At 50.9% G+C, this 25,929-nt stretch overlaps 1 protein-coding gene and 1 long non-coding RNA gene across 8 annotated transcripts in view; one reads left to right on the top strand and one right to left on the bottom strand.

Annotated features, from left to right (window-relative positions):
• The window catches only part of ITGAM (integrin subunit alpha M), a 55,416-nt gene extending 44,167 nt beyond the window's left edge, over positions 1–11,249 (top strand). For 4 of the 6 annotated variants that reach the window (XM_021086383.1, XM_021086382.1, XM_021086381.1 and 1 more), the window contains 13 exons: positions 2,332–2,486; positions 2,585–2,716; positions 3,154–3,227; positions 3,434–3,575; positions 3,674–3,796; positions 5,578–5,657; positions 7,015–7,098; positions 7,889–7,964; positions 8,456–8,563; positions 8,763–9,122; positions 9,212–9,313; positions 9,495–9,605; positions 10,079–11,249. In XM_021086383.1, coding sequence (XP_020942042.1) covers positions 2,332–2,486; positions 2,585–2,716; positions 3,154–3,227; positions 3,434–3,575; positions 3,674–3,796; positions 5,578–5,657; positions 7,015–7,098; positions 7,889–7,964; positions 8,456–8,563; positions 8,763–9,122; positions 9,212–9,313; positions 9,495–9,605; positions 10,079–10,150 — 1,619 coding nt within the window. In that variant the 3' untranslated portion in view covers positions 10,151–11,249. The remainder of the gene's footprint in view (positions 1–2,331; positions 2,487–2,584; positions 2,717–3,153; positions 3,228–3,433; positions 3,576–3,673; positions 3,797–5,577; positions 5,658–7,014; positions 7,099–7,888; positions 7,965–8,455; positions 8,564–8,762; positions 9,123–9,211; positions 9,314–9,494; positions 9,606–10,078) is intronic. The other 2 variants (XM_021086384.1, XM_003124492.6) reach the window with 1 other exon arrangement.
• The window catches only part of LOC110259903, a 53,657-nt gene extending 28,290 nt beyond the window's left edge, over positions 1–25,367 (bottom strand). Inside the window, exons 1-2 of one of the 2 annotated variants that reach the window (XR_002342359.1) lie at positions 24,780–25,367; positions 24,450–24,563 (exon numbers count right to left, since the gene is read on the bottom strand). This is a non-coding gene — a long non-coding RNA (uncharacterized LOC110259903). The remainder of the gene's footprint in view (positions 1–24,449; positions 24,564–24,779) is intronic. The other variant, XR_002342358.1, reaches the window with a different exon arrangement.

The raw sequence follows: 25,929 nt of genomic DNA, 5'->3' as shown, positions 1-25,929 counted from the left end.
GTTGCGGGTTCGATCCCTGGCCTCACTCAGTGGGTTAAGGATCCGGCGTTGCCGTGAGCTGTGGTGTAGGTCACAGACACGGCTTGGATCTGACATTGCTGTGGCTCTGGTGTAGGCCAGAAGCTACAGCTCCAATTCGACCCATAGCCTGGGAACCTCCATATGCTGCGGGTGTGACCTTAAAAAAAAAAAAAGACAATAAAAAAAAGCCAAAAAAAAAAAAAAGAAATTAGGTTTCTAGCAATAATCTTACTGTGCTGGGGAGACAGCAATTAGAGTTTGGGGCAGCCAGCATGGCTAGAAATTGAGAGCAAAGTCTTGGAGAGTAGAGGATTACCAAGAAGGTGCCCCAAAAATCTACACAGAAATTCCTCTCAAGTCATTGGCTGACTTCTAAGCCATACATGTCTGAGTCAGTACTTCTGGAAACTTAATGAAAGACAGCAACTGGGGAGAGAAAGAGTTGAACAGAAATCCAGCAGCCTCCTCAGTGCTGGGGAAGAAGAGATTTGAGAGGGGCCTTGAAAAACACCTTGGACCTTCCACTAGGACAATGTCCATTCAGACCAGCAACCAAGAGAAACAATAGACAATAGAAGTAGACCCATAGGTGAGTCAGAAATTAGAGTTATCAGATAGGAATTTTAAAAAGAACTATAATTAACATCTTCCAAAAAAAAAAAAAGGAGGAAATTATGGAGAACTTCATAAAAAACCTGGAATTCATAAAGTAGAATTAAATGGAAACACTAGCACTGAAAAATACACTGGGTGAAACTGAGAATTCAATCAATAGATTTTATAGATTAGAAGCAGAATAAACAGATACACAACATTATATATAAAATAGATAAACAAAAAAATAAAATAGGTAAACAATAAGAATTTACTGTATAGCACAGGGAACTTTATTCAGTATCTTGTAATGGAAAAAAATCTGAAAAAGAATGTATATATAACTGAATCACTTTGCTGTACACCTGAGGGTCGTAACATTGTAAATCCACGACAATTCAATTAAAAGGAGAATTAGTGCATTGGGAGGTAAACAAATTGAAAGGATTCAGATGAACACACCCAGAGAGAAAAGGATGCAAAATACGGGAAAAAAATAATTAGAGACACATGGGACATGGTGGTCTACTAACGTGTAATTGGAATTCCAGAAGGAAAGGAGAGAGAAAATAAGAGAGAAGCAACAGTTAAAGAAATGTTGGTAAAGAATTTTCCAAAATTGATGCAAGACATTGCAATTCTCCGCAAAATCAAAGCAAGATGAATATAAAAGAAACCACAGGAGTTCCCATCGTGGCTCAGTGGTTAACGAATCCGACTAGGAACCATGAGGTTGCTGGTTCGATCCCTGGCCTTGCTCAGTGGGTTGACGATCTGGCGTTGCCGTGAGCTGTGGTGTAGGTCACAGACTCAGCTCTGATCCTGCATTGCTGTGGCTCTGGCGTAGGCTGGCAGCTATAGCTCCGATTAGACCCCTAGCCTGGGAACCTCCATATGCCGTGGGAGCGGCCCAAGAAATGGCAAAAGGACAAAAAAAAAAAAAACCCCACAAATTAGTACCTTATACCAAAGCACACACCATTAGCCACTGTACCACCCCAAGGCATAAACTACCGAAGGCCAAAGACAGAGAGAAAAATGTCAAAAGCAGCCAGGAAAAATATGCTTAATTTTCTAGTATGTAACAGAATACCTACTATTTGTTTTTTGGCTGTGTCCTTGGCATGCAGAAGTTCCCTGGGCCAGGGGTCGAACCTGAGCCACAGCAGTGATAACCCCTAGGCTCCCAGGGAACTCCCCAGCATTTATTGACTGAGCACTTACTATGTGGCAGATGCTATGCTAAATGCTTTATAGACACTACTGCATTTTCAACATTGCGAAGGTACCATTATCTTTAGTTTAAAAATAAGGAATGGAGGAGTTCCCATCTTTGTGGCTTAGCAGTAACGAACCTGACTAGTATCCATGAGGATTTGGATGGATAACTCAGTAGGTTAAGGATCCGGCGTTGCCCTGAGCTGCGGTGTAGGTCACAGGTGCAGCTTGGATCCCACGTTGCTGTGGCTGTGGCATAGGCTGGCGGCTTCAGCTCTGATTCGACCCCTAGCCTGGGAACTTCCATGTGCCGCCGGCATGGCCTTAAAAAGACAAAAATAAATAAATAAGCAAATAAAGAAAAGGCCTTGAGACTCTGGGAGGTCAGCTAACATGCCTAAAGTCACACAGCCAGGGAGCAGAGGAGTGGCCCTCCCACTCCTGCCAGTCTGACTCCCAAGCCAGATTCCTCACCACCATTCTTCCCTGCCCGTTCAGGAGACACCCAGAGCATCATCACATATGACCTGGCTCTGGACCCGGGGCGCCCCCATCCCCGGGCCGTCTTTGAGGAGACAAAGAACAATACACGCAGACAGACCCAGACGCTGGGGCTGAGCCGGAAATGTGAGCACCTGACGCTGTGGTTACCGGTGAGCAGAGGGTGGCCGCACGCGTGGGTCCTCCAAGCATGGGGTGGGCTTGGGAATCTGAGGAGGCCAGACCAACGCCCCCCCACCCCATCTCTCAGGATTGCGTGGAGGACTCAGTGACGCCCATTGTCCTACGCCTCAACTTCTCTCTGGTGGGAAAGCCTGCATCCTCTTTTGGGAACCTCCGGCCAGTGCTGGCTGTTGATGCTCAAAGACTCTTCACAGCCTTGGTGAGTCCGGGAGTTGGGGTCCTGTAGGGGTGCGGGAGGGACCAGAGGCCAAGATTTTTTTTTTTTGGGGGGGTCTTTTTAGGGCCTCACCCACGGCATGTGGAGGTTCCCAGGCTCGGGGTCCAATTGGAGCTACAGCTGCCAGCCTACACCACAGCCATGCAGGATCCACGCCACATCTGCGACCTACATCACAGCTCACGGCAACGCCGGATCCTTAACCCACTGAGCAAGGCCGGGGATCGAACCCGCAACCTCATGGTTCCTAGTTGAATTCGTTTCCACCACTCCACAACAGGACCTCCGAGGGGTCAAGATCGTGGCAGCTTGTTCTGTGTCCTTTTCACATAACGTTTATTTCAAGATTTCATTTTCTTGTTCTGTTTCACCTCATTTTGTTATTTCCTTTCGTATTCTCCTACCCTGGATTTTGGCAGTTTCCCTTCGAGAAGAATTGCGGCAATGACAGCATCTGCCAGGATGACCTGAGCATCACCTTCAGTTTTATGAGGTGAGTTTCTTATCCTCACTCCAGACCTGCATCACAGCCTGGTGCTCTGCTCTGCCCCCCTTGGGAGCCCGGCACAGAGCAGGTGCCTCGGAAGCAGGGGCGCCTGTAGCCGCTCCACCCACTGTCCCCGCTCCCCAAGCGCCCGAGCCTCCTTCCCACCACACAAGCCCTCCGCATCTCACGGCCTGGCTTGTTTCCTCCCACAGCCTGGACACCCTGGTGGTGGGTGGTCCTCGGGACTTAAAAGTGACCCTGACCGTGAGAAACCAGGGCGAGGACTCCTACAGAACTCAGGTCACCTTCTTCTACCCGTCTGGCTTGTCCTATCGGAAGGTGTCAACCTCCCAGGTAGCCACGTCCTTCTCAGACCCCGTCTGAGTTTGCTGTCCCCATCCCTGTGGCTGCGGGCGGTGGACATCACCACCTCTGCCTCTCTTGCCTTCCAGAACCAACGCTCCCAGAGATCCTGGCGCCTGGCCTGTGAGTCTGATGTCTCCACTGAAGAGTCTACGGCCTTGAAGAGCACGAGCTGTAGCATAAACCACCCCATCTTCCCGGACAACTCAGAGGTCAGGCTGCTGGTTCCGCCTCCCTTTTTCTCTTTTGTGTTCTTCTGAATTCTTCTCCTTTAAAGTAGAGGTTTTCTGGGAGTTCCCATCATGGCGCAGCGGAAATGAAGCCGACGAGGAACCATGAGGTTGCAGGTTTGATCCCTGGCCTCACTCAGTGGGTTAAGGATCCAGCGTTGCCGTGAGCTGTGGTGTAGGTTGCAGACGTGGCTCAGATCCCACGTTGCTGCAGCTGTGGTGTAGGCTGGTGGCTACAGCTCTTATTAGCTCCCTAGCCTGGGAAGCTCCATATGCTGTGGGTGTGGCCCTAAAAAGACAAAAAGACCAAAAAAAAAAAAAAAGTAGAGGTTTTCTTTCTTTTTTCTGCTTGGGCCACCCTGAGGTGTACGGAGTTCCCAGGCCGGGAATCGGATCTAAGTGGCAGTCAAGACCTATGTAGCAGCTGCGGCAACACCAGATCCTTTCACCCATTGTGCCAGGCTAGGGATCAAAGCTGTGTCCCCAGTGCTGCAGAAATGCTGCCAATCCTGTTGTGTCATAGTGGGGACTCTGAGATTTTCTTTTTTGAAAAATAGCTTTAATCAAGATAAAAATCCATCTCCCTGACAGTTCACCCATTTGAAGTACACCATCCAATGGCTTGTGGTAGGTTTGCAGAGTTGTGTACCCATCACCATGACCAACTTTAGAGGATTTTATTACCCCAAGAAAAGACCCCGCTCCCTTTAGCTGCCAGCCCAGGTCTTCCCATCTCTACCAGCCAGCCCTAGGCAACCGCTACTCTAGTTTCTGTCTCTAGATTTGCCTAGTCTGGATATTTCATATAAATGGAGTCACACAGTATGTGATCCTTTGTGACTAGCTCTTTTTTTTTTCTTTTCTTTTGCATTTTAGGGCTGCACCCGTGGCATATGGAAGTTCCCAGGCTAGGGGTTGAATCGGAGCTGCAGCTGCCAGCCTACACCAGAGCCACAGCAACGTGGGATCTGAGCCACGTCTGCAACCTATACCATGGCTCACGGCAACAGCGGATCCTTAAAGCACTCACTGAGCGAGGCCAGGGATCGACCCCGCAACCTCGTGGATCCTAGTCGGATTTGTTAACTGCTGAGCCACAAAGCGAACTCCTCTCCCCATTTTTAGCCACTCCGCAGCATATGGAGTTCCCGGGCCAGGAATCAGATCAGAGCCACAGTTGTGGCCCTATGCCACAGCGTTGGTGACCAGATCTTTTAACCCACTGTGTTGTGCCGGGGAGTGAACCTGGCACTGCAGAGACCCTGATTATCCCTTTGCACCACAGCGGGAACTCTTGTGACTAGCTCCTTTGACTGACATCATGTTTTCAAGGATCATTCATGTTCCAGCATGTATCCACACTCTGATTCTCTTTTTTCTTTTTGGTTTTTTAGGGCCCCACCTTTGGTATACGGAGGTTCCCAGGCCTGAGATCATATCAGAGCTACAGCCGCCGGCCTCCGCCACAGCCACAGCGATGCGGGATCCAAGCCGCGTCTGCGACCTACACCACAGCTCATAGCAATGCTGGATCCATAACCCACTGAGTGAGACCAGGGATCAAACCTGCATCCTCATGGATGCTAGTCAGATTTGTTTCCACTGTACCACAATGGAAACTCCCAACACTCTGATTCTAGTGCTGAATAATATTCCATTGTATGGATATACCGCATTTTATTTATCCATTCTTCAGCTGATGGACATTTGGGTTGTTTCTTCTCTCTTATTTGTGTCGCTCTCTCTCCTTTCTCCAACTCCAGGTCACCTTTAATGTCACATTTGATGTGAATCCTGATGCTTTTTTTGGATACAAACTCCTTCTCAAGGCCAACGTGACCAGGTGTGCCATGCCCCACCTCCACTGGCATCCTGCAGCCCCTGCTCAGGGTGGACCATCGCCCTCTCCCTACGAGTTCTCCCTTCCTCTCACTTATTCCTTTAACAGACACCAACAGAGCACCCATGGCACCTGGTGCTGGTGGGGCAGCAATGGACAAAACAGCTGTGGTTCCTGCCCTCACAGAGGTTTTAATTTAGTGGCAAAAATAGACAGGAAAGCCGATGGTTACGATACAGTATGAAATCAATGATGCACAAGTGTTCTTGGGGGCTTGGTGTTCAAAGAGTCCTGAAGAAGATATTCAGGCTATGAGTTAACCAAGCAAAGGGATCAATTCAGGGCCGGCATGAAGGCAGAGAGGAGGAAGTGCGGACCAAGCAAAGCCTGCATCCTTCGATACAGGATTTTTTTTTCTTTTTTCTTTTTTAGGGCCGCACCCACAGCATATGGAGGTCCCCGGGCTCGGGGTCGAATTGGAGCTATAGCCACCGGCCTACACCACAGCCACAGCAATGCTGGATCTGAGCCACGTCTGCGACCTACACCCCAGGTCACGGCAACGCTGGCTCCTTTAACCCACTGAGCAAGGCCAGGGATAGAACCTGCATCCTTGTGGATACTAGTCAGATTCGTTTCCACAGAGCCATGATGGGTACTCCCCTGATGCAAGATTTAAGGAGCTAGTTAGATAGGGGCCGTATCTGAAAATGAGTGCTGAGAGTTCCTGTTGTGGCTTAGTGGGTTAAGAACCCAACTAGTAACCGTGAGGACACGGGTTCGATCCCTGGCCTTGGTCAGCGGGGTAAGGATCCAGCATCGCCGTGAGCTGGGGTGTAGGTCACAGATGCGGCTCCATTCCAGCATTGGCATGACTGTGGCATAGGCCGGCCGCTACAGCTCCGATTTCACCCCTGGCCTGGGAATTTCCATGTGCCGCAGCTGTGGCTCTAACGATAAAAAAACACAATGATGAAATCACATACAATGAGTGCTGGGTGCTCTTAGGGAATTTACAGCTTCATGTGGGAGCCACGTGACCACCTCTGCATGCAAGAAAGATCTCTCTCCAGGAGGGCGGTGGGTTGGGATTCGGGTGGGAGTTGTTTGGAATTCAGGGAGCCAGTGGGAAGCAGGCACTGGAGACATCCATCCGTGTGAGAAGGGGAGGGCCTGAGCCACGCAGCGCAGCGGCAGCTGCAGCCTCTCCCCACACCTGTCTCTTCTGTTGGATGCTGAGCAGTGTTCAGGGGGCAGGGCGGACAGGAGTTGGTGGCTGGTTGGGGGTGGAGGGTGAGGGAGAGAAAGAAGGAAAGGCCGGGTCTCAGGTCTCAAGGGCTGGCCCTCTGTTTCCTTTCAGTGAGAACAACATGCCCAGCAGCAACAAAACCGAATTCCAGCTGGAGCTGCCTGTGAAATACGCTGTCTACGTGGTGGTTACCAGGTACCGGCTTCGAGGGCTTATGGCTCCGCCTTCAGCACTGGGCTGGACATGACTGAGCATCTTTGTGAGGGCATCTGAGGATGTGTGTGCGTGGATGTGTATGTGTGCGTGTGTGTGTGCGTATGCATGTGTTTGTGTGTCGCCCAACTGGCACATGTGATGTTCCTGATGTGGCACAGTGGGATTAGTAGCATCTTGGGAGCGCTGGGACGCAGGTTCGATCCCCACCCCAGCACAGTGGGTTAAAGATCTGGTGCTGCTGCAGCCGCGGCTTAGGTGGCAACCGTGGCTCAGCTGTGATCCCTGGCCCGGGGAACTCCATGTGCCGTGCTGGGGCAGCCGGAAAAAAAAAAAGGAAAAACCAAAAACCCGGAGTTCCTGTCATGAAGCAGCGGAAACCATCCCTGGCCTCACTCAGTGGGTTAAGGATCCAGCATTGCCGTGAGCTGTGGTGTAGGTTGCAAATGCGGCTCGGATCCTGTGTGGCTGTGGCTGTGGCGTAGGCCAGCAGCTGTAGCTCCAATTAGATCTCTGGCCTGGGAACCTCTATGTGCCGTGAGTGTGGCCCTAAAAAGCAAGCAAACAAACAAAAAACCCCAAAAAGCCAAGCTGGCACATGCTGCCTGTCCCACCTGTCCCACCTGTGTGGCCCCTGTACGCCAACCTGCTCGCGCCCTCTCAGGGCGGCGCTACCGCTGTGCCTATTCACCCCCTTACACTCTCCGCCCGCAACCCCCTCCCGGATACCCCTGATGTCCTGTCACCTCCTGCCCCTTCTGTCTCCCACCAGCCTTGAGGTTTCCACCAAATATTTCAACTTCACAGCCTCGGAGAAGACCCGCCACGTCATAGAGCATCAGTATCAGGTGAGGAGCTGAGAAGGCGCCTGGGAGGGAAGTCAGATGCTGGGGAGGCAGGAAGAATGATGGGAAACTCGCATGCCAGCCTCTGTTCCAAGCTTGCTCGGACTCCACACAGACAAGAGCATGCATACATAGGTTTACACACACACACACACACACACACACACATATGTAATTGACTCGTTTTCTCTTCATAACGATCCTGTGACAGAGGCACTGTCATCACCCGCAGTTTACAGATGAAGGAACTGAGGCTCAGAGAGGTTACCAGAACATGCTCAGGGTCTCAGCCCTACCCCACGCCTTGGGATCAGCCTGCCTGGCTCTTCCAAGGGTGTTTAGCTCCTATGCCCTCCTGCCTCCCAGAAAGCACCGAGAGGCAGGACGCTTGGGTCTCCGAGGCATTACTCAGTGCCGGGCTGTCGGGAGCGGGGAGCCCGGTTGCAGCTGCTGGTGGGGCCGGAGCCCTGACCCCTCCCCTCCCCCCCACGCAGTTCAACAACCTGGGTCAGAGGAAGCTCCCCATCAGTGTGGTCTTCTGGGTCCCCGTTCGGCTGAACCGAGTGACCGTGTGGGACCAGCCCCAGGTCACCTTCTCCCAGGTAAACCCAGCCGGGCCCCAACCATGGACCCAGCTCCTCCCTCCACAGCCCTGGTCTTTCCTAACCGGCCTCTGGTCCCCTCTGTTGCCTTTTGGAGCCATTTCCGACCCTCTCGTGGACCTGGGCTGTCTCACCTGCCAGAGGGCAGACCCAGGGGCCCTCACCTGTTTTTGTCCTCACCGTGTCCCTCCTTCCTCAGAACCTTTCCAGGAGCTGCTCTACCGAGGAGATCGGCCCCCGTCACTCTGATTTCCTGGAGAAGCTTCAGAAGACTCCAGTGCTGGTGGGAATAAGCCTAACCCCAGCCGGGGGGCTGCACGCAGCCTCCACATTGGCCCCTCACCGGTGCCCAGTACCGCGGGGTGGGGGTGGGGAAGATGCATGCACGGGGCGTTTCCTGCGTCCAGCTCTCTTGGTCACCCGTCTCCTGTCTTGCCTTTCTCAGAACTGCTCCATCGCTGTCTGCCAGAAAATCCAGTGTGACATCCCATCCTTCGGCATCCAGGAAGAACTCAAGGTCACCCTCAAGGGCAATCTCTCATTTGACTGGTACATCAAGGTACGCGGGGGCGCCTGAGGCTCAGCTGGGCACAGAGGTGCGCTTTCAGGGCCCCCATGACTCCAGCTCCCATTCTCTTTCTCCCGCAGACCTCGCATAACCACCTTCAAGTGGTGAGCACCGCGGAGGTCTTGTTTAATGATTCGCAGTTTGCCCTGCTCCCAGGACAGGAGGCCTTTGTGAGGGCCCAGGTATCTGTCTCAGACCCAGAGGGACCCTTGGAGGCAGGAGAGGAGGCTTGTGGGAGAGAGAGAGGTGGGGGGGGTGAGGGTTGGGTGGGGCGCCCAGGGAGGGGGTGAGTCAGGGAGGGGACCCTCCAGAAATCCAGAGTCTGTCTCCCCTGAGGCACCCCTTCCCCGCTCCCCGCCCCAGACAGAGACCAAAGTGGAGCCGTACGAAGTGCATAACCCTCTCCCACTCATCGTGGGCAGCTCGATAGGGGGGCTGGTGCTCCTGGCCCTTATCACTGCCGGACTGTACAAGGTACTCCCCCCGGGGGGGCCCTCTTTCCACCCCTCCCTCCCTGCCCCCCAACCCCTACACTGCTTCTCACTCAGCAGCTCCTTCCTGGCTTCACCTCCCAGCAGTGCTGCCAGCTGGGGGACCCTGGGCACATCACAGAGCCTCAGTTTCTGCAGGTGTTACATGAGACCATAAATACCCATTTCCTGGAGAGCGTTTGGGTGGCTGTCTCTGGAACCCTTAGAATGGACTTTGGTGCAGCGCAGCCACTCATCTAGGGACGAGTTCTTCTTCTATTTACTATTTCTTGCCTCCCTTTCTTTCCCAATAGCGATGCCACCCCCCGTTCTCCGCCCCCGTCTCCCCAGGGCTCTTCTCAGCCACGCTTTTCATTGTGTCTCAAGGTCCCGCTGTCCCCATTCCCGGTCCACGCGGCCTTCAGCCACCATCCCTCACCGCCTGTGCCCTCACTCGCCCCGTCTCTGCCCCCACAGCTCGGCTTCTTCAAACGCCAGTACAAGGACATGATGAGTGAACCTGTTCCTGAACCTGCTGTGCCTCAGTAACGGCTCCTTCCCCCTCAAGTGGCCTTTCCTGCAGCAAATAGGATGTGGGTGGACCAAGGAGCAGGTCCCCAGGCTGCTGGACGGACACGTCTGTTAGGAGACCAGGGCAGAGATGTCTTAGGAGCGACCAGTTTGGGCTTCCATTCGTGTGTGTGTGTGTGTGTGTGTGTGTGTGGGCGCGCCTGCATGTGTGAGTGTGGCTGAGTTGGGTGCGTGACGCAGATGTCCCTTGCATGGGAACAAGTGCCTTCAGCACAATGTCTCGTGCAGAAGGGAATTGCTTGGGCTTCCTTTGGTGGGTGGAGGCGCCCTTGACTCTTCCTGGGGGACAGGTGCTTTCTCTTGGGGAGGTGGCGGGGACACAAACGGAGATGCAGTATGTCCTCCCGGACTGAAGGTGGCGAGAGCTCCTTTCATGGGCGCACATGCAGGCCTGCGGGAGCCTGTGCCGCTGCGGCCAAGGCAGCCCGGACAGCCAGCCAGCCAGCCAGCTGGAGCCCATCCAACCTGTGCCACCCGCACTAGAGCTGATATGCCCCATGAGCCATGATGCCCCTCCCCATATGTCTTCGCTTATTTATTATTTTAACGCTCCTTTTATGTCTTGGATGGATCTGTGCAGAGTACGAACATCAAAAGACAACGCAGGGGCGTGCAGTAAAAAAGCTGCCTTCCATCCTGTCCACCCGCCCCCGCCACCAGCTGTTCAGGTCCCTCATAAAAGGTAGTCAGGGTTATGTGTTTTGGGGTCTCCTTCACAAAGGTTCTAGGCATATGCGCGCGTGCACGCGCATGCACACACACATACACACACACACACACACACACACACACGCTATTGTACACAGATGGCAGGCTGCATTATTTATACTGCTCTGCGTCTTGCTTTTCTCATTAATATGGCTCAGACATTGGTTTCTATCAAGACGTAAGGTCCTTTTTCGTTCTTTTGTTCAGAGGCACCGTGTTCCACTGGGAAGGTGGAGCACCACGTCCTTCACCAGCCTCCCTCTGGTAAACTATTCCCAACCTCTCGCGACGACCGACAAGGGTGAATGAATAAACTGAATGCATGTCTTTTTTTGCATCCCGTGTAAGATAATTTACAGGATAATTTCCAAGAAGTTTGGATTCTCACAGAAGCGAACCCAAGAGGAGAATTTGAGCCAAAGACATTATTTAAGAGTCGCCTCAGGAAGAGTTCCGGTTGTGGCTCCGCCGGTGAAGAACCTGACGTAGTGTCCATGAGGACGAGGGTTCGATCCCTGGCCTTGCTCGGTGGGTTAAGGATCGAGTGTTGCCACAAGGTGGGGCATGGGGCAGAGATGTGGCTCGGATCTGGCGTTGCTGGTGCTGTGGCCTAGGCTGGCAGCTGCAGGTCCATTTAGACCCCTAGCCTGGGAACGTCTATATACCACCGGTGCAGCCCTATGTGGGGGCGGGGAAGAGTGACCCCAGGAAATACCAACTGGGGAGGGACGTGAGCTGGGGAAGGAAGGTACAGCCAGGAAAGGGTGTATTATGAGCTCCAGGGGTGGAAGCCCACTGGGGGATGTGGTTCTGAGAGAGAGAGTAGAACAGGAACAGGCACGTTGACACTTCCCACCCGTGCAGAGGAGTTGGCTTATGCACGCACTACTTCCTCATGGATCCTCTCAGCGGGGAAGGAAGTGGTAATCCCGGGGCATGTCTGGCTGGCCCTGAATGTAGGCAGATCAGATCGGGCCCTGGTGGCCAGAGAAAGAGATGCAGGTGCTGCCAGTCAGCCAGAGAGCGCAGCCCCGAGCAAGGCCCACAGGGACTCCAACAGCACTTGCTACCGAGATCATGTACTGGTAGTTTCATAACTGTTTCTAAGTTGCCCTCTCTCCTCGAGGCGGGGGGTACCCCGTGCCCATCTCCCAACCTTTGCCAATGCCATAGGCCACGACTGTGCCCTTAGCACCCATCCTAATTCTCCCACCGGTCCTGCTAAGTGGCCATCTCTTGCTATTTACTAATATCTGAATTTCACTTTTGAGGATGCTGACGCTTAGAGAGATGGGTCCCAATTGCCTGAGTTTGTGCAGATAAGGAGGGGGTGGAGCCGAGCTCCAAATCTGGCTCTGTCTAGCCGCAAATTGCATCCTTTCTACTGTCCAGTGGCCTTAGAGGCATAGCCTGCAGCAGGCACGAGGGAGGAGGGTGGAGGCGGGGAGAGTGGCTATTATCTAGCTGTTGTAATCATATGATTACTTATGAATCATGTGAAATCGTTGACGTGTTTGTGGACAGAAATGGCAACTGCATGAGGTTCATCAAGAAAATCACGAGTGTTCTAGATGTGATAAAAGGGAAGGTGAGGGAAGAGTTCTAGGGGAGGCGACCCTTCATTCAAGTAGGAGCAGGAATCTTCCAATCAGGTGGGGCTAGAACTGTGGACAGGAGCCTGGGTGGATGTGTTTTGTAAGCCAGAGCAAGGAGTTTCAATTTTATTTCAAATGCAATAGGGGAGTTCCCATTGTGGCTCAGCCTGTTAAAAACCCGCCTGGTATCTATGAGGATGTGGGTTCCATCCCTGGCCTCGCTCAGTGGGTTAGGATCCAGTGTTGCCACAAGCCGAGGCATAGGTCACAAATGTGGCTCAGATCTGGTGTCGCTGTGGCTGTGGCATAGGCTGGCAGCGGCAGCTCCATTTCGACCCCTAGCCTGGGAAATTCCTCCATATGCTGCAGATGTGGCCCTAAAAAGCAAAAAAAAAAAAAAAAAAAAAAAAAAAAAAACAAAAAACAAAGTGCAATAAGATGTCCCTGAGAAGGGACTCCTTTGACAGTGGTTTTTGGCTCCTCCAGGCTGTCACAATACCAGTCTCTCTGAGCTGGGTCTGTACAATTTCCTCTTCTGATTTCAAAATCCGTTAAGAGGGAGTTCCTGTTGTGACTCAGTGATAACCAACCCGACCAGTATCCATGAGGACGCAGGTTTGATCCCTGGCCTCACGCAGTGGGTTAAGGATCCGGCATTGCCAAGAGCTATGGTGTACATCACGGATGCAGCTTGGATCTGGTGTGGCTGTGGCTGTGGTGTAGGCCGGCAGCTGCAGCTCTGATTCGACCCCTAGCCTGGGAACCTCCATATATCACAGATTCAGCCCTAAAAAGCAGAAAAAAAAAATCCATTGAAAATGTTTATCTTCTTCCTTCGGTTGAAAGACAAAAGACCTCGAGATCTCCTGGAGGCCTCCGCTGACCCAGGGCAGGAGAGGGCCTCTGTCACTCCAGGCTTCTGTCCTTGGATAAGCAGTTAAGGCTCGGAGTCCACGTTGGCCTCTTTGCATTGGAAGCTTGTGTTGAATTCAGCCACATAGGAGCTTTATGATGGGTTAGAAAGTAAATTATTTCCAGTGACAAATTACCCTAGGGTGACCATGAAGTTACTGATAAACAGGGCCATAAATCTGTGGTGAGAAGCAGTCAAACCCAGAAAAGTCTATCCTTGTTTTACCTGTTGGGGGGGCGGTCCCTTGGTTCAGAATAAACAAATCCCTGCAGTCTATACCCTCCTTTCCTTACTTAGCAACGGATTCTTATCTGGGCCACCATGGAAGACTGATATAATTTAGACACCTGTGGCAGCCACCACACACCCCATGAATTGCATCTCCTTGTGTCCCATTCTCTTGCAACATGACATTGCTGCTGCTCCCATTAAGTAATGGGGTCTGCCTCTCTACCCTCTGGAATCTGGGCTGCCCTTGAGACTTGCTTTGACCAATGGAAGGTTCTAGAAAGGCTGTTGTTTGTGTCCCGGAGCCTAGACTGTCAGAAGCACTGCAGTTTCTGCCGTCACCCTCTCCAACTCCTGAGACCACCATGCTAAAACCCTATTGGAGATTGAGCAGCCACATGGAGGAGACGATGGAGGCCCCCAGCTGACAGCCGCCACAACCACATACACGAGGTCCTCTTGGACCTTTTAGCCCAGTCCAGCCATCCAATAACTGCAGCCACAGGCCAAGTCCAATAAAAGAACGGCCCGGATGAACACCTCCCAGAACTCTCGAGAAATAACATTGTGGGTGTTTCCATCCACTATGTTTTGGAGAAGCTCGTTAGGCTTCAGTGGCTAACGAATACAGCCAACCCGTGAAAGAATATTTCCCAAATTCTTCTGTGGTTAGGAGTGGCCGTGTGGCTAGGTTCTGGCTTAGGGGACGTGAGTAGAGTGAGTGAACAGCTGTGGAGTCGGGTCCTGAGGGAGAAGGAGTGTCCTTTCTCTTTGCCATTTTTCCAGCAGCGGGAGTGCCAATGCTGTGTGTGGTGCACCATTTTGGATTGTGCAGATGAGGGCAACACCCAGGAATGCCAGAGGGAGACAGAAGGAGCCTGGGTTCCAACTCTGTAGAACTATCATGTTAGCCCAGGACTCTGTATTTTTTTTTTTTTTTTTTTTGTCTTTTTGCCTTTTCTAGAGCTGTTCCCAAAGCATATGGAGGTTCCCAGGCTAGGGGTCGAATTGGAGCTGTAGCCTCTGGCCTACGCCAGAGCCACAGCAACGTGGGATCCGAGCCGCGTCTGCAACATCGGATCCTCAACCCAATGAGCAAGGCCAGGGATTGAACCCGCAACCTCATGGTTCCTAGTCGGATTCGTTAACCACTGCACCATGAGGGGAACTCTGACTCTGTATTCTTAAACTGTGAGAGGACAGAGAAACGAACACTGATCTCATCTAAGATACTGGAATTCTGAGCCCCCAATAATGACAGCTGCCCCTGTAGTGTAACTGATACCACTACCTTCCCAAAGAGTCTGTTTTCCTACTTGGCCCAAAAAACTAAACGTGTGGTAAAACCTGAAGGCTTCTCTTTCTTTTTCTTCTTTTTTCTTTTAGGCTGCGCTCAAGGCACATGGAAATTCCAGGGCCAGGGATTGAACCTGTGCCACAGCAACAGCTGGAATCACAGCGGCGACACCACCAGATCCTTAGCCTGCTGAGCCACCAGGGAACTCCCCTGAAGGTTTCTTGATGGCGCTGCTACCCCAACTCGGTCCAGCATTTCAGTCTAGCATTTCCTTCTCATCACGGCTCATGATATGGCTGGTACCCAACGTGGATGGTCACAAGGTTCAGTTATGCTTTGTAGGGGCTTCCTGATTTGCCCACTTGGTTTGGTCTCCAAGGATTTATCTTCATCCTCTGAGAGGACCAGGGGAGGGTTCTATCTCTTGATCCCTTCCCTCCCAGAGCAAAATGACCTGGTAGAGAACTAACCTCTTTCCCTTGTAGATGGTACCTGGAAGGTATTTCTCCTTTCTCTATTTTTTTTTTTTTTTTTTTTTTTTAGGGCCACACCTGCAGCATATGTAGGTTCCCAGGCTAGGGGTCGAATAGGAGTTGCAGCCACCAGCCTACACCACAGCCATAGTAACACCAGATCCGAGCCGCATCTGCAACCTACATCACAGCTCACGGCAACGCCTGATCCTTAACCCACTGAGTGAGGCCAAGGGTCAAACCTGTAACCTCATGGTTCCTCGTTGGATTCATTTCTGCCGCACCACGACGGGAGCTCCCCCTCCTTCATTGAGAGATGACCCAGGGATTTGTGTATTGATAGTGTCCTTTCCCCAGGGGAAGCTCAGCCCCCCACCCTTTAATCCTTAGCTCTTCACAGTTTAGAAAAGTTCCTTTCTTTCTTCTTTTCTGTTCTTCCTTCCTTTCTTTTTCTCCTTTCCCTTTCCTTCCCTCCTTTCTTTCCTCCTTCCAAACATAGGCAGGATGATCTTTGACATAAATCACAGCAATATCCTGTTTGATCCACCTCTCAAGATAATATCGATGAAAACAAAAATACAGCAATAGGACCTGATGACTCTCAAAAGCTTTTGCGTAGCAAAGGAAACCATAAAAAACCCCAAAAAGACAATCCACAGAATGCGAGAAAATTTTTTGCAAATCATGCAACCAACAAGGGCCTAATCTCTTTCTTTCTTTTTTTGGTTTGTGCCTACAGCATGCAGAAATTCCTGAGACAGGGATCGAACCTAAGTCACAGTAGTGACAATGCCAGATCCTTAACTGGTAGGCTACCAGTGAATTCCCAGAAAAGAGATTTCTAACTGGCAACCCTTGGGCCAAATCCAGGTCTCAGGTTTTATTTGGCCCCACGGTTTTGTTTGTTTGTTTGTTTGTTTTTTTATTAGTTGCTGACATTTTATTTTATTTTCAGTCTCTCAGGATTTAGAAAACATGAAGCCATCACTTAAAGTCAGATACTCCAAGGGCTGTGGCCACGGCATATGTAGGTTCCCAGGCTAGGGATCGAATCAGAGCTGTAGCTGCCGGCCTACACCACAGCCATAGCAACTCGGGATCCTTAACCCACTGAGCAAGGCCAGGGATCGAACCCAAATCCTCACCGACACTGTGTCGGGTTCTTAACCTGCTGAACCCCAATGGGAACTTCAGTTGCTGACATTTTAAAATGAAGAGATTACTGAGGGAAATCCAGATTTATGGTTTATCTTGGAAAATGGGTGTGTTTGGCAACCTGAGGCTACAGCTTAGCAAAGCCACCTTATGAGGCAGGACTCAGCTCCCAGCGCACTCAGTAGAGCACCCCAACCTCTGAGGCCAGAGCCCATTGTACTTGACTTTTGAGGAGCTGTGTGCTCTGGCCCCTCACCTGCTCACGCCCTTCCCTCTCGACCTCATATCTTTCAACATATTTAGGTTGACCAACCAGGACCCTTTTGAAAGTGAAAGAGAGTGTGATCAGTAATTACCCTGGGATTCAGGCCTAAACATGAACTGCTGGGGACAGATCAGGATGTACCCGTGTCACCTCTGCTCTCTCACATCCCGGTCTTTGCCTGGTCCGTACCCTCTGACCAGACTCAGTCCTCCCCTCCTTCACCTGACTCTTGATTTAGTTTGAGTGTCACGTCCTCCAGATCCTCCTGACTCCCTGGCTGAGAAAAGCTCCATCCTTCACATGTTGTCACAGTAACCCAGGTCTCTTCCTATGGACACTGTCCCTTCCTGGAGAGCAGGAACCCCTAGGACAGTATCTGGAACATGGAACAAGCAATTGCTGAATACACGTGTTGAATAAATGAATGAAGAGGCGTGGGTTGCCCCAGCTTCCTGCCCTCTATCAGAAGACCGAGCTCTCAAAAAGTCTGTTTCCCTACATCCCAACACATTGCTTTGGGCCCCCTGAGTATCTGACTCTGTGTGACGACTTCACACTTTCTAAATCCTGAGAGACTGGATGTACGAATGGACAATGGGTAGACACAGCACTCTGACCCTGCAGTCTGCAGCAACCAGGTCACAAAAACACCTTGTCCCCTAGTGTAACCAGTTCAGGGAGCCAGCCTGCTACTTGTGAGCCAAACTTGTAGCTGGTCAGACCACTATCTCTAGCAGTCAGTTCCGGAAGCCAATTACCTCTGTAATACTTGCACAAAATGACCAAGACTTGTTCGATAATTGACAGCTTCCCTCATTTTTGTCCCTGCTTCTGACTTAGGACCAATCAGAGAAAGCCAGGTCCCTCCGCTAACCAATCATGGGACGTCCTGCTTCTAGATAGCCCGCCTCCAGATTCGCACCCAGAGATGGCCTCCAATCAGGACAAAGCAGAAGCCTCCCCTTTTCTCCGCTGTATCGCTTTCCCACTCCTCTGCCTGCCGTCGAGTCTCCAAAACACACGTGAGTGTGGCTGACTCCCTTGCTAGAGTAAATTCTAGCCCAGCTCTGTCTTCTCACCTCCGTGGGCTGCACCTATGGCTGGGATCTGAGGGCTGCGAGCCTTTGATGGGAAATCTGAGTGCTCTCTCCTGGGAAAACCAAGACAGGGGTAAAGCTTGGCACCCACAACTTCAGGCCCACCGCTCTTACTCTGAGCACCTCGTTTCTGCTTTTTCCTGTTTCTCAAAGATTGGTTTTCACTTCCCCTCTTTCTCTCCTGGCTCTATTTCACAGAATTTAGGTACACATGGAGTACGATGTTCTTTTTATTCTAGGGAAATGACTTGCCAGAGGTGGGAGTTTGAGCAAAGACAAATCCTCTCTTAGGGATTTTTGCCAGCGGACGTGAACGCCCAGCTGGTGCTTCTTCCTCTTCACTCTTCCTTCTGGCACATCCCTCCTCCCCCACCTGCATGTTCGCTGTGTCTCCCTGTTCTGCTCCCCCACTTAATTGCTGCAGCCTTAGCTCAACCTAAGTAAATGCCTGTTTTATCCTAAGTTTGCCCCAATTCAAGTTAGTTTGCTTCCTAGAGAGGCTGGTTCTGCTTTGTTCTAAGGGAGCCTTCTGATTTATGCAATTACTGGGCAGTCTCAGGGGGGTCTGGGTTGACTACACAGTCTATTAACTTCAAATCTGTGCAGACGCCCCCTGTGTGAGCCACCCATCCACCTGTCTGTGCGCAAACGACCTGCCCTCCCATCACCCATCCATCCACACACCCAACAGCAGTACCTCCTTCAGGTCTGACCCCCTCCTTGGAGAGACAAGGAGAAACGGGTATCTGCTCTCAGCGAGCTCCCACCCAGAGGGTGTCACCTTTTATTCTCCGCTAAGGAAGATGGATCATGAACCCCCCCTCCTCGGCCCCAGCTTATAATCGCAGCGACTGGCAGACAGCAACGAGTGCTCTTTCCCAGGGACATAGCTAAGTGCAACAGTGACTGAGATGGGAGCTACTGCATCTTCAACAGAGACTCGCTCCCTTGCCTGGGGTCAACGCCGCCTTTCTTTAACTTCTTGTGCATGCACCGGGTGTTGATGGGGTGCTTCCTGTGCATCAGGCGCTGTGCTGGGTGCTGGGGAGCAAGGGGCTAGAAGGACACAGTCCCTACATTCACGAGGTCTGGAGTCCCCACCCAAATTCCTGGCACATCAGGTCATTTCCCCCCCTCCCCCAAAGAAATCTTCTGAGAGGCACCAAAGCAGAACTAATCACTTCCTCCTTCAGATCTCTCGGGTCACTGTGCTGTCTAGTAAAACTTCAGTTCGAATGCACGAGAATACTGTCTGCCCTTTCGGGTATGGTCTCCTCAAGGGCTGGCACCCGTTCCTGCGTGTCTTGCTTCCCCGGCAGCCGGTCCACAGCCTGGGTCATGTGAGCAGCCCCTACATACATGGATGAATGGTTGAGTGAAAGTACGTTCCCCAGGCAGAGAGAAGGGCTAGAGGGGGGAGTAAGATCATCCGCCTGTGGCTAAGATTCCAGCACTTTGAAACCCAGCCTCGCCTTGTAACAGCTGGGCAAACAGAGGCAAAGGACTCAACCTCTCTGTGCCTCAGTTCTGCATCTGTAAAATGGGATAATAGCAGCCCTCTTCTCCTAGGGCTGTCGTGAGGATCCAATGAGCTGATAGATGTAAAATGCCTAATGATAATAATACAGTGATATAATAATGATATAATAATGATAATAACGCAGTGGAAAATGAAGCCGAGGACCTACAAAGACCTTTTTTTTTTTTTAGGGCCACACCTCTGGCACATGGAGGTTCCCAGGTTAGGGGTCGGATCAGAGCTGTAGCTGCCAGCCTACACCACAGTCACAGCAAAGCCAGATCTGAGCCACATCTGCAGTCTACACTATAGCTCATGGCCACTCTGGATCCTTAACCCACTGATCAAGGCCAGGGATTGAACTCGTGTCCTCATGCTTCCTAGTCAGATTTGTTTCCACTGAGCCACAATGGGCACTCCTACCAAGACATTTTTCTTTTTTTCTTTTTCTTTTTTTTTTGTTTTTTGAAGACCACACCCTCAGCATAGGGAGGGTCCCAGGCTAGGAATTGAATCAGAGCTACAGCTGCCAACCTACACCACAGCTCACGGCAGCACCAGATCCTTACCCCACTGAGGGAGGCCAGGGATCAAACCTGCAACCTCATGGTTCCTAGCCAGGACATTTTTCTAAAAAAGACATACAGGTGGCCCACTGGCACACGCAAAGCTATGCAACATGGCCAAGAATTAGAAATGCAAATCAAAACCACAATGAGATGTCACCCCATACCTGTCAGAATGGCTATTACCAAAAAGACAACAAGTAACAAGTTTTGGTGAGGATGTGGAGGACAGGGAACACTTGTACCCTGTTGCTGGGAATGTACATTGGTGTAGCCATTATGGAAAACAGTAGGGCGATTACTCAAAAACTTAAAAACGGAACTTCTAGATGACCTAGCAGTTTCATTCCTGGGTGTTTATCATAAGACAAAACACTAATTCAAAAAGATATATGCATCCCTATGTTCATTGAGTTTTTTTTTTTTTTTTCCTCCCTAGGACCATACCCAAGGCATAGGGAGGTTCCCAGGCTGTGGGATGAATCAGAGCTACAGCTGCCAGCCACACCACAGCCACAGCAATGCGACATCCGAGCCACGTCTGCGACCTATACCACAGCCCACGGCAACGCCGGATGCTTGATCCACTGAGCAAAGTCAGGGATCGAACCCACAACCTCAGGGTTCCTAGCTGGATTCGTTTCTGCCGCGCCACGATGGGAACTCCCTGAAGCACTGCTTACAATTGCCAAGATACAGAAGTAGCCTAAGTGTATCAACAGATGAATGGATGGATACACACCGGACTATGACTCAGCCTTAAAAAAAGAGTCTGAGGGAGTTCCTGATGTGGCTCAGTGGTTAACGAATCCGACTAGGAACCATGAGGTTGCAGGTTCCATCCCTGGCCTTGCTCAGCGGGTTAAATCTGGCATTGCCATGAGCTGTGGTGTAGGTCACAGATGTGGCTCGGATCCTGAGTTGCTGTGGCTGTGGTGTAGGCCGGCGGCTACAGCTCCAAGTAGACCCCTAGCCTGGGAACCTCCATATGCCGTGGGTGTGGCCCTAGAAAAAAAGGGGGAAAAAAAAAAGTCTAAAAAAAAAAAAAAGAGTCTGAGATACAGAGAACAATCAGTGCCAGAGGGGGAGGGGATGGGGGGAGAAGAGAAATAGCTGAAGGAGATTGAGGCGCAGACTTCCAATTGCCAAATAAATGAGTAATAGGAACGAAATGTACAATAAGGGCAATGTCGTCAATAACTATGTATCATTTTTGTATGGTGACAGATGACAACTATTCTTTTTTTTTTTTTTTTTTTTCGGTCTTTTTAGGGCCACACCTGTGGCATATGAAGGTTCCCAAGCTAGGAGTCGAATTGGAACTGTAGTTGCCAGTCTACGCCACAGCCGCAGCAACACCAGATCCGAGCTGCGTCTGCAACCTACACCACAGCTCACAGCAACGACGGATCCTTAATCCACTGAGCGAGGCCAGGGATCCAACCTGTGTCCTCATGGATACTAGTCAGATTTGTTTCAGCTGAGCCACGATGGGAACTCCAGATGACAACTATTCTTATCATGATGATCACTTGGAAATATATAGAAATAATCAAATCTCCGTGTCGTGGACCCGGCTCTAACATAGCGTTGTAGGTCAATTATACTTCAAAAACAAACCACTCTGGAGAACAGTATGGAGGTACCTTAGAAATCTATACATAGAACTACCATATGACCCAGCAGTCCCACTCTTGGGCATATATCCGGACAAAACTTTCTTTAAAAAAGACATATGCACCTGCATGTTCATGGCAGCACTATTCACAATCGCCAAGACATGGAAACAACCCAAATGTCCATTGACAGATGATTGGATTATATATATATATATATATATACACACACAATGGAATACTACTCAGCCATAAAAAAACAAAATAATGTCATTTGCAGCAACATTGATGGAACTAGAGACTCTCATCCTGAGTGAAGTCAGAAAGAGAAAGACAAATACCATAGGATATCACTTATATCTGGAAGCTAATATACAGCACAAATGAACCTTTCCACAGAAAAGAAAATCATGGACTTGGAGAACAGACTTGTGGTTGCCAAGGGGGTGGGGGAGAGAGTGGGGTGGATGGGGAGCTTGGGGTTCATGGATGCAGACCATTGCCTTGGGAATGGATAAGCAATGAGATCCTGCCGTGTGGCACTGGGAACTACGTCTAGTCATTTATGATGGAGCCTGATAATGTGAGAAAATAGAATGTGTACATGTATGTGTGACTGGGTCACCATGCTGTACAGTAGAAAAAAAATTGTATTGGGAAATAATTTTAAAAATTAAATTAAAAATCATAGAAAAAAAGATCAGATTTGCGGTTACCAGAGGCAGGGGGTGCGAGTTGGGGGATTAGATGAAGGTGGGCAAAAGGTGCAAACTTCCAGGTATAAGATGTATAAGCACTAGGACTGTCATGCCCAACACGATAAATGAACACTGCTCTATGTCATACCTGAAAGTTAAGAGAGTAACTCCCAAAGTTCTGATCACAAGGAAAAACTAATTGTTTTCCTATTTCTTTTTTTTGTAGACAGTACCCGCATATGTGGAAATTTCTAGGCCAGGGATCAAACCTGTGCCTCCGCAGTGACCCCATCCATCCAGGTCCTTAACCCACCGTGCCACGGTGGGAACTCCTCCTATTTAACGTTGTACCTACTTGAGCTGATGGATATTCACTCACCCTCTTACGTTAATCATCATTTCATGATGTAAGTCAGTCAAATCACCTTTTTTTTTTTTTTTTTGTCTTTTTGCCTTTTTTTGAGCTGCTCCCACGGCATATGGATGTTCCCAGGCTAGAGGTTTAATCGGAGGGTAGCCGCCGGCCTATGCCAGAGCCACAGCGACGTGGGATCCGAGCCGCGTCTGCGACCTACACCACAGCTCATGGCAATGCTGGATCCTTAACCCACTGAGCAAGGGCAGGGACCAAACCCGCAACCTCATGGTTCCTAGTCAGATTCATTAACCACCGCGCCACCATGGGAACTCCTCTTTTTTTTTTTTTTTTTTTTTTCTTTTAAGGGCTGCACCTGCAACATATGGAGGTTCCCAGACTAGGGGTCCAATTGGAGCTACAGCTGCCAGCCTACACCACAGCCACAGCCACACCAGATCCGAGCCATGTCTGTGACCTATATCATAGGTCACGGCAATGCCAGATCCTTAACTCACTGAGTGAGGCCAGGGATTGAACCCGAAACCTCATGGTTACTAGTCGGATTTGTTTCCACTGTGGGTTGACAACAGGAACTCCAAGTCAAATCATCTTAAACTGACACAGTGCCGTGTGTCAATTATGCCTCAATAAAACTGGGAAAAATAAAGTGCACAGCGTATAAATATTAGGATCATCACAGCTCCTTTGTTCTGCCATCCAGATATTATTACCTTATGCCTGCTTCTCCCTTTCATGTCTCAAACTTCCCAAGCATTGGCTAAAATCCTCTAGTGATCCCAAATCATCTGTTACACAAGGGATCTAGGGGAATAGAAAGCTTCCGCTGCTTTTGGAGAGAAGCACCTTCCTTCGTCCCTATGCCCGTGTGTTTCTGTGCCGTGGAATTACAGTAAATTCTGTTTTGAGAAAATTCTTGAGGGCGAGGTAGGACATTGTCCTCTGAAGACAGAGAAGTGAGACAGATGGCTTGCAGCAAGAAGCTTTCTAAGAGGACCTCCAGGCAGGCCCTGTGGGTGAGCCTGGGGTCGAAAGGCATCGAGATGTCTGGGGGTTTCTGCCCAGTAGATTCCTATTGTCTTCTTCCCAAGGAAAAGAAACATCTCGGGAGACACACCACAAATTACTCATTTCCACTGAGCTCAGGCAAGTCAGATCTGGATTAATGCAGCTTTTGTCCTGGTTTCTCTACCAGCCCACCCCCTGCCCACCCGCCCCCAGGATGAGGCAGATCAGATGTAGCCCCTCCTGCTCCACCATCCTTCTGGAATCTTCTTCATTTAGCACCTTGGGGCTCAGGGACAGAGCAGAAACTTACTGAGGCAGGAATGCCAGCAGTGGGAAAAGCTGACTGTTTCTCCAAACCACTGCAGACCCTCCTCTGCCCTTGACCTCTTGCCACAGGCTTGGCCAGGACTCTGAACAGCCGGGGAGGGGTGGGGGTGGGGGGTGCAGGTGGACAAAGCTGCATGTGACTGACTCGTAACCGTGCTGGGTTGAGGAGATGAGTAACTTGGGTGTCCGGCCCTTCCTTGCTTACAGCCTTATAACATCCCCCTGGGTTGCCATCCTTCTTCTGGAAATGTCAAAGTCATGATTCATGGCAGTGGGGCGATGAGTCCCAGACACCCTAAGGTCTCAGCTGGAGCCTCAGTGCCTTCATCTGTAAAATGGGTGGGTTGACCTAAGGACACATCCTGCTCTGCACTTTTATGATCCAAGTTATCCTTGCTCAAGGCAAGGGGTCTTACCTTGGCTTTGCTCCGAAGCATCCTGGAAGTCTGTTGAGTGGCTTCAGAGAAGAGATGGAGTCTTCCCCTTCCAGTATCCTGACCTCGTCCAGCCATCAGGCGCGGAACCCACGTCTAAGGGGGAGAGCGGTAGAAGGGCCAGGTCTAAGGGCCTCGGAGGCTGGCAGCCTCTTGCCTAAGAGTCCCTGACACCAGCCCTGAGCCTCCCAGACTTCTTCTAGCTTGAGTCATTTCTGCTTGTTTTTTATCCTGCTCAGGATCTGGGCTACTTCTCCTTTCTCCTCACGGCCTTTTTCTGTCACCATTTCCTTCTTAGCTTTGAACCCTTACCCTCGCTCTCGCAAATATTCTTCCTCACCAGCAATTCCAGGGCTCTCCTCCAGCCACGCCGTATCCGAGGTCTCCTCTGGGCCGCTCGGCACCAGGTGGCATTGCTGCCCCGGCCCCTCCCCTGCCCCCTGGCTTGGCACACTCCAGGGTCACCAACAGCTTCTGTAGGCAGATCGGGAGACTTCCTCATTTCGTCCCTCGCTCTGTGTGACTTGACAGCAGCCTGTGATCTGGATCACGCTCCTCTCCAGGCTGCCTTTTCGCCAACACGGGCGCTTCCCTGGGACCCAGCCCAGGTCCATTTTTCTCCTTTCTCCTCATGCTCCCATCGGATCTCAACCAATGGTTTCCAGACTCATCACCGACCCAGACCTTGCTCCTGAGCTCCAGCCCCCCGCACCCTCCAGGATGTCCCTCCCCTTGGGAAGCCCTCTTACCTAACGCAGTAATCATTGCAGCTTAGGAATGATTGCAGCCAATAATAACGGCTCTTCTGTACTTGTTCAAGCATTTTCACACTTACTAACCCAACCTTTCCAGCAACAGGAATTCCCGTCATGGCTCAGTGGTTAATGAACTTGACTAGTATCCATGAGGACGTGGGTTCGATCCCTGGCTTTGCTCAGTGGGTTAATGATCCGGCATTGCCGTGAGCTGTGGTGTAGATCGCAGACGCAGCTCGGATCGTGCATTGCTGGAGCTGTGGTGTAGGCCGGCAGCTGCAGCTCTGATTCGACCCCTAGCCTGGGAACCTCCCTGTGCTGCAGGTGTAGCCCTAGAAAGACAAAAGACAAAAATTTCCCAGCAACGATAGGAGCTGTGCATTTTCATCACCCCCATTCTTCATAAGAGGAAACTGAGGCAGAGAGAGGTCAGAGGAGCCCAAACTCTTTTAAAAACAAATCATTCTATTGGGGAGTTCCCGCTGTGGCACAACAGGATCCATGGTGTCTCTGCAGCGGCAAGGACTCAGTTTCCATCCCCGGCCCTCCACCCCCGGCCAGGCGGAGTGGGTTAAGGATCTGACATTGCCGAAGCTGTGGTGCAGGTCACAACTCTGGCTTGGATTCGATCCCTGGCCTGGGAACTCCATAGGCTGCGGTGGGGGGGGGGGCAAACAGAAGAAACGCATTTATTTTACTGGAGTGCA

This window comes from Sus scrofa, chromosome 3 (assembly GCF_000003025.6).
Source record: "Sus scrofa isolate TJ Tabasco breed Duroc chromosome 3, Sscrofa11.1, whole genome shotgun sequence".
In the NCBI taxonomy this organism is placed as follows: Eukaryota; Metazoa; Chordata; class Mammalia; order Artiodactyla; family Suidae; genus Sus; species Sus scrofa.
This window is presented reverse-complemented; position numbering and strand designations above follow the sequence as displayed.